Source organism: Euwallacea similis, chromosome 1, assembly GCF_039881205.1.
Source record: "Euwallacea similis isolate ESF13 chromosome 1, ESF131.1, whole genome shotgun sequence".
NCBI classification, from domain to species: Eukaryota; Metazoa; Arthropoda; class Insecta; order Coleoptera; family Curculionidae; genus Euwallacea; species Euwallacea similis.
The window spans coordinates 4,276,026-4,283,786 of record NC_089609.1 but is presented as its reverse complement, the minus strand read 5'-3'; the positions used below and the strand labels follow the sequence as shown (position 1 = coordinate 4,283,786).

General features: G+C 31.2%; 2 protein-coding genes across 3 annotated transcripts in view; one reads left to right on the top strand and one right to left on the bottom strand.

Moving 5' to 3' along the window:
- Window positions 1-3,412: 3,412 nt before the first annotated feature.
- On the bottom strand, window positions 3,413-5,727 carry LOC136409375 (golgin subfamily A member 6-like protein 22). The gene is made up of 10 exons (XM_066390869.1): window positions 5,700-5,727; window positions 5,448-5,641; window positions 5,171-5,334; window positions 4,908-5,114; window positions 4,619-4,739; window positions 4,292-4,462; window positions 4,116-4,237; window positions 3,813-4,056; window positions 3,600-3,764; window positions 3,413-3,544 (listed from the first exon to the last, which is right to left on the bottom strand). Exons 1-10 carry the CDS (start codon window positions 5,725-5,727, stop codon window positions 3,473-3,475), a joined length of 1,488 nt encoding a protein of 495 aa, XP_066246966.1. The 3' UTR covers window positions 3,413-3,472.
- Window positions 5,728-6,836: 1,109 nt separating this feature from the next.
- LOC136415018 (synaptotagmin-15-like) overlaps window positions 6,837-7,761 on the top strand; it is a 73,093-nt gene continuing 72,168 nt past the window's right edge. For both annotated transcript variants that reach the window (XM_066399498.1, XM_066399410.1), the window contains exon 1: window positions 6,837-6,973. The gene's annotated coding sequence lies outside the window, so the exon portion shown is untranslated. The remainder of the gene's footprint in view (window positions 6,974-7,761) is intronic.

Below are 7,761 nucleotides of genomic sequence, written 5' to 3'. Positions count from 1 at the left end.
CTAACAGGAACTTCTCAAAGTATAGTTAAAAATTTCCCTTTCAAGTTGCTATATTGAAAATTGAAGGTAAGTTCTAAATGTAAAAAAAATCATAGGAATACACATTTAGGGTGTTGGTTAAGTATGACAGAGACTCTTTCGAAATATTTCTTCCGCTCATTTTGAGACTGAAATGCCATATATACAAGATAAAAAGAAAGGGGGGGGGGGGGGGGGGGGAGGATACAAGGACATGAATCCAGTAAAAATATCACTTTGTAAATCCTCATAATAATTTCTGATAATATGCACCCTAAGTAGCAGTTATTGTTCCTAGAAGGAAAATTTTTAAAACTTGAAAGTGTAACACTTCGTTACTCAATAATGAGCCGTTAACCGGCCTAAGTTGATACGAACAGTACGTCTTTCGATTTATTCTTTAGAGTTCTTCTAAGTACTTTGTTAACACTCTGTATAGTAAGATTTATTAACCTTTTAAAAGTCTTTTTTTTTATCTAAAAGGCAATGAAATGTTGGTATTAAAGCTTTAATATAAATGTAACGTAGAGTCACAAAGGAGATACATTCAACATAATACTGAATACAAAGAATTAATACATTTAAAGTACTAATTGTTTCTTCCTGAAATGTTTGAGCGATTGTTGTGTATTAAATTATTGTATAAGTGAATGAAGCAATGTATAGTTAATTTTATTATGTGACATTTGAACCCTTTCCCCGCAAAATTAAGCTTTAGGTAAACTTTAAAATTTTCTATATTCGGTTTCGAACTCAGCTTAATTATCAAAACCTTGAAGCTCAATTCCTATCATTATTTTTGACACGTTGTGATCTAATTTCAAAGTTCATCGCAACTCACCTTCAAAGGGAAAGGGCGCAAATGACCTTATTGGACTAGCAGAACAGAAGTTTTATAAATGAATTTTTTTAACATCAAGTTTAAGGTAAATATTTACTTTATGTTACCACAGATAGTAGCCATATACAGTTGAGAATTTTTTAAATAATCGTTTATTTTAATATGTTAAACATAAAAGCAAACATTTTAGCCAATAAACATCCATTTTTATTTAAAAAAGTTTTTGTTTGTTAGTTTTCCATTTCGTCCTTATCTAGTGGCAAAGTACACAAATTGAACATTGTTCAACTTTAATAAAACGAAACAATGTGACGCGTATGTTTGTTAAATTTTAATAAAGCACAGAACTTCCTACTGACTCAAAACCCTATCCCTACCAACCCATTTTCCTCAAAAACAACAATCTTTTCACTACAAGTTAGTTCAGGTCAGTTCGGCGGACATACCATGTAGTTACTACTATGGTAGATATTGTATACTAGATATTGTTGTGATTACACTAATCATTAATCATGAAAGGATGTGGAGATAGACAACGTACACATCAAGGAGTGTGTGTTTTATTTACCAATAAATATCCAGATGATGGTCCATTAGTGCACTCCACAGTTTCTAAAATTTTAAATAAGTTTTTTGAACTGGTACATGTTAGAGCCAATTTACAGTACCGGTCTAAAGTGTCCGAAGAAGTGCAATTAAATGTTTTATTGCAGCTACAAGAAAATCCTCATAATACCTCGCGAGCAGTCGCTGTTAGTAATGATATCAGCCACACTTTGGTTCTGAAATATTTGAAAATTTATAAATAGCATCCATACAAATTACCACAAGTTGGTTAGTTCACGAGTTAAATGCAGATGATCCTGATCATAGAGATAAAATCTGTGCTAACCTGATGGAGAGGTGCAATACTGATGCTACTTTTATCAACCGTAGTATTTTTTCTGATCAAACTACCTTTACACTTAGCGGTACAGTCAATAGACAAAACTGTCGCTATTAGGGGCCCTAGAATCCTTATTGGACGATGGAGGTCCACACTCAGTACCAAAAAAAGGTAAATGTTTGGGCCGGAATAGTTGGCAACAGAATTTTAGGACTCTATTTCATTGACGAAATATTAACGGGTGAAAAGTATTTAGAATTGCTCATAGATCTTGTTGCTGCTCTTGTTGAGCTATATCCAAATGAGAATCGTCCTGATGTTTCCAGTGATATTTTATGGTTTCAACATAATGGAGCACCCCCTCATTATCATGTTGATCTTAGGGATTATTTAAATGACATTTTTCCTGAACGCTGAATTGGGAGACTAGGGGTAATTGAATGGCCGGCACGATCACCTGACCTCACGCCTTTAAGTTACTTTTTATGAGGTTATCTTAAGAGAAAGGTATGCTTTAACCAACCAGTAACTATCGAAGCTTTAAAAGAAAGAGTCCGTAACGAAATAAGAACAATTACCCCAGGAATGCTTCAAAATGTCAAACAGGAATTCGTTCATCGTCTTGCTTTACTGTCAAGAAGTAGGTGGGATTCAATTTCAACGTTTAATTTCATTGTTGCTTGTTGCTTTATTTTGTACTAAATCAGTCTTTTTCAGGACCAAAGAAATTTTTTTTTAAATCAAAAGTTTTAGTTTTTAATATGTTCAATCGTAAATTTCTCGAGATCTGTTGCGTTTAGATATAGGACATAGTACATGAAACACACTTAGAATTTTACGTAGAATTCAAAAATTAAATAAAAAATAGGTATTTCCATTTAAAAAATAAAATTAGTGACCGCACCTGATTTTTGGACTACCTTGTATACATGAATTTACCATAAAAAGAACCGTAAGAAAAAATAAAAATCAACGTGTCCGAGGATATTGGCTGCATATGTTCGGCATGTTATTTACATAGACTGTTCCATCCAAAACTTCCACACTGTATAGAGTGGTCCGTAAAAGTAGTAATAGTTTTATTAAGAAAGGAAACGACGATCAAGAAAAAATGAAGTTTAACATGAATATAGACCAATTAGAAATATGTGTATAAATTTATTTGAGAAATGATGTGAGATAAAACATTTTTAAGTATCGCCTATTGTTTTCTCAAAAGCTTAAAAAATGCTATAGATTAAAAAAAATGATATCCAGAATTTTTTTTGGGGTTTAAACAACGTTATTCATACGATTAGTAAAATCTAGTTAATGATCTAATTAAGAAAACCGAATTAATTACTAATTATTAAAAAGTTTTAGCAGAAAAACTGGAATTTTGTAAAATAAAACCTTAAAAAATGTATAAATTTAACATCTTGAATTTCAGAAATTTTATTGGAATATGGTTTAAATGTATACAGGATTATTTAAACATAGTAGAATTCGATGCTTCATTCATGATTCATTGGATTGGAAAAATCATAAGAGATATAAAATAGGCGGAACAAATCTAGATTTTAAAATCTAGAAACTTTCGATTGATTTTCAAATTGTTTTCAGAACCTCCAAAGTTGTTAAAACAGAGAATATCTCACATAAACTAATACATACATCTGTCTTATTTTATGGTTTACAGCGACATCGTTTAGGTTGCATCATTTTCTTAGGATTTGCTGCCTGCTTCTTTAGGTTCCTCCTTTTTTAGTTCTGTATTTGTCTGCGATATCAGATTTTATATTAAAGTCTTTAATGTATCTCTTCAAAAAAGATGGTGTTAAAATAATAACAAAAAATTCATCTATTAATACACACTGTAATCACTCTTTCAATAGGGATAATATTGCGACCCTTATTTTTGGCAAATTCCAGGACTTCGTCGGCATACTGGAAGAACTTCTCGTGTCCTTCTTCCATACAAGCTATGTCCATCGCTTCATCCATTTCTCTATTTTTTTGGTTTTCTTGCCTTTGGTCTTCCTGTAAAAAGATATCACATATTCAGGAATACTTTTAATTCAAACTCACCATTTGTTCACGTAAATCCATGCGATACTGTAATATCGCCTTCCAATGCTCTTTTTTCTTCAATGCTTCATATTTCTGCATAGTCTCATTACTTTTATAACGATTTAACAATTTCCATTTCTGAAGCTCATCTTGTTTCTTCCTCTTTTCTGCTTCTTTTGCCAGCATTTGTTCTCGGTCCTTTAATCGTTCCTCTTTCATTTTCTCCTTAAATTCCGCCTTCGCCTTCAATATTGTCATATCGCTAAAATAAGTTATATATATATATCTCATAATTCTAAGTGAATTTAATGTTGATAATACATGGCTTCTTTCTCAGCTATGGCTTTTCTGATTGCTCTGTCCGCTATTTTCGATCTGTCCATTTGTTCAGCAAACACTATTGCGGCTATTTTTTGACGACGTTGTATAGCTTGATCTCTTATCTTAAAATAAATAGTTGAAAAATAATCTGTTTAATAGAGTATAGAATAGCTTACTTCTTGCACATGATTTTGCTTCATGCAATCGATCTTATGTTTAGTGTTTCTGTAGATTTGCATGACTTCATCAAGCACTTTTTCTTCTTGCGCATTTTTCATTTCAATTTCTTTAAGTTTTTGTAAATGTTGCTTTTTTTCATTAAACAAATTTTTCTTAATTCTTTCTTTCTGAAAATGTTGAATTACCATGTTATAAAAGTTTCTTTCAATGGATTTTTGATCTATAATACACAAAGATAATAAAAATTCAACACAAAAAAAAACAAAACTAATTGAATATTGTTTAGGATATTTACAAATATTAATGGGTTATTAAGAACTTACCTCTTCCAATAGAATCTTGTTCCTTTTTTCCATTTCCTCCACGGCTTCCATATTCTCCAGCGCCTCCCTCCTAATTTTATCTTTTTGTGCCTGTTTTTCTAAAAGAACCTTCTCGTTCGCTCTAATTTTAAGAAATAACCAATAAGTAACAGCATTTTTCAAGTTTTAAGATATAATATTCTAACACTATCTATGTCAGAAACTCTTTCCTCTAAAACTTAAGAAGTCTCACTGAATTCATAGCTATTTCAATAACAATTAATATATATTTTATTTCACATATATTTACATTTTCTTTAATTCCTCTCCATACTTTTTTTCCTTCTCTGCGTATTTCTTCTTTTTCTCCTCTTCAGCTATTTCATTTTTTTTCTTTACGATGGTCCAATACATTAAGTTTTCTTCCCTCTCATTTTGTTTAATTTTGTGCAAAAACTCCTTCTGTTTTTGTCGTTCATAGAGAACTTCTGACATTACAAAAGCACTAGTCAAGTCTCTACAGATTTAGTTGAGCGTTAAACGTGCAAGATGGAAAAACAATGAGGAACATACCTGGTATATCCCTTACTCATAAATATCTGTTTATTCGCCTTTTCCATGTACTTTGCCCTGATTTCCTCTTGTTCTTTTCGTAGTTCTGAAAACTTAGCTTGCCTTTCCTTTTTCCTCTCTTCTAACAATCTTAGGCGCTTTTCCTCCTTTCTTTTGCGTACATTCTTTATTGTAATAAGAATGAAATTAAATCGGTTCCCTTTTTCTCATAATAATACTAATAACGATAATGAAAGTGATAATAATAGTGGTAAGAGTAATGATAATGAATGTGTACCTCTAAATAATTTTCCCACCCCTTGGTCACATTCTTAGAATCCTCATCAAGATATCTCTTAATCGCTGTCTCCTTGTCCATAGTGTTATCCAGTAATTTTCCATCCAAGTGCCTAGTAATTTCATCCCAAGCAGCTTTAGTGATATGAAGTTCGTGCGACCTATCCGATATTTTCACGTTTTCCAAGATTAAATCTAAAAGTTATGCAGACAACTAAATAGTACAGCAATAGATCATGGCAGAAAGACTCACCGGTGAATAAATACTCCTTGGACTCCATTTTTCCGATAAAGACAGAGAGAAAGTGAAATATTTATGGCAGTCAAAGCATCTATCGAACTGTAGGTTAACAGCCCACGATTGTGTCTTCTTTCTTTGCCAGTTGAAATTTATGGGTCTCTAAAACCTTTGTGAAACTGCCACAAACCATGGAGATTTTATCGATTTAATTTATTGTAACCTAGGAATAGCATTAAATTCTTAAATGACACCTATATAATTTTATAGTTGTATAATATAATTTGCTTATAGCCAATATTGTTTGCCATAAGGAGTAAATAAATTTAAATTAATTGTAACATGGATAAATAAAATTTACTATTAGGGGAGAAAAATGAATCAGAATAATAATAATAGATAACTTAGAAAATACAAGAATAATAATTAAGGTTAATATGATCAAAGTAAAATTTAATAATAATATTAAGAAAAACGCTTAAATTTGGACACATTCAAGCTGCTTTATTAAAATCGTAAAAAATTGTGAACTAATGCCTCACATTAGTACTTATTTTTTTGCGATTATATATCATATTTACAAAGATCTATTATTTTATTTCTTACCTTCAGATTAATGCCCTTGCTGCATGTTGTTTTGTGAGCAGTTTAAGTACAATCAAATCTATATCTATTTCAAAAGTTGATCTAAAATTCAACCAATTGTTTAGATGACTCTGTATATCGAGGTTTTCATGTTACTTTGTCTTGGGACCTCATTTTTACATCTGGGTAGTAGAACCTTACCTGGGAATTATGTGAGTACTATGGGGTCAACACAATGCAAACTTTTACGATTTTAACAAATATACGTTATTTTAATATCAATTCCAAAGAATGTTCTCATAACCATGCCCAAGAATGTCCCTGGAATATTATTTAAGATGACTTTTCATAACTTTTCTTTCCCATTTTAAATATTATGTTTCACTATTTAGTTTATTAAAACTGAAAACCACCTATTCTATATCCCTGTTCCATTGAACTCAAATAATTCCTCCTTTTATATAGTGTTCACCACATCCCCTCCCCTATCCAGAATCGTATCCATAGGTACACTTCAACAATTGCGTGGGTTGTTTCCTTCTGGAAAATCTCAGTATGCCGGGAAACTTTGGCGGTGTGTGGTGGTTACCCTTACGTTTGCGCTTTAAATGGGAAACCAACATTTCGTGAAGTGAAATTTTTGAACTCCATCTTTTTTTCCAGACTTTTTTTTGCCGGTTATCCTCTAGAGGCTCAAACTTCTGGTAAGTGTGTTTTATTTATTGTGAAGCATGTTATTCATTAAGGATGTGTTTATGCCCATTCTTCTTTAAAAGTTTATAAACAATGATTTCGATCTCTGTCCTTGTCATATATAAACATTTCTGGCATTTACATTGAAAATTTGTGTATAATAAATGATATAATAATCGCGAACATAACTTCGTAAGGTATGATACACAATTTCTTCATATGACATAGTATATAATAAATACGAACATAACTTTGGACGCTATGATACATAATTTCTTTATAATGTATGACGAACTCGTTAAATGAGCTAAATGACTGCAGAAAGTATAATAGTTATGAATCAATAGTACATTAAGCAAGCAAAAAGTGTAATGTTTATCTAAACGTTTCAGAAAATCAATAAGCTGTATTAATCTCTATAAATTTTTAATCACCTTAGGCAGTTTTGACAAGAACTCATGAATATGAAACGTAAAATGTATTATATTTTAAATATTAAACATGAAACTGAAAAAATCTATAAAATTGTATATTCCAAATGCACTTATATGTTATCTAGACATTCCTAAATAATGTATTTACAGGTTTCATCGCACAGAAATAGAATTTTTTAATGCATTAAATAAACTAGTTAAAATTAATCTATGTATACTCAGTATGCTCTACACACGAAACGAATAATGGTAACATTCAAGGGATTAAAAATAATGAGAATTAGGTGAATTTAAACGCAAAAATGTGTGGGAATTCCATTATGCCTCAACCTCTCGATTAAATACACATCCACCAGCAAAAAGCG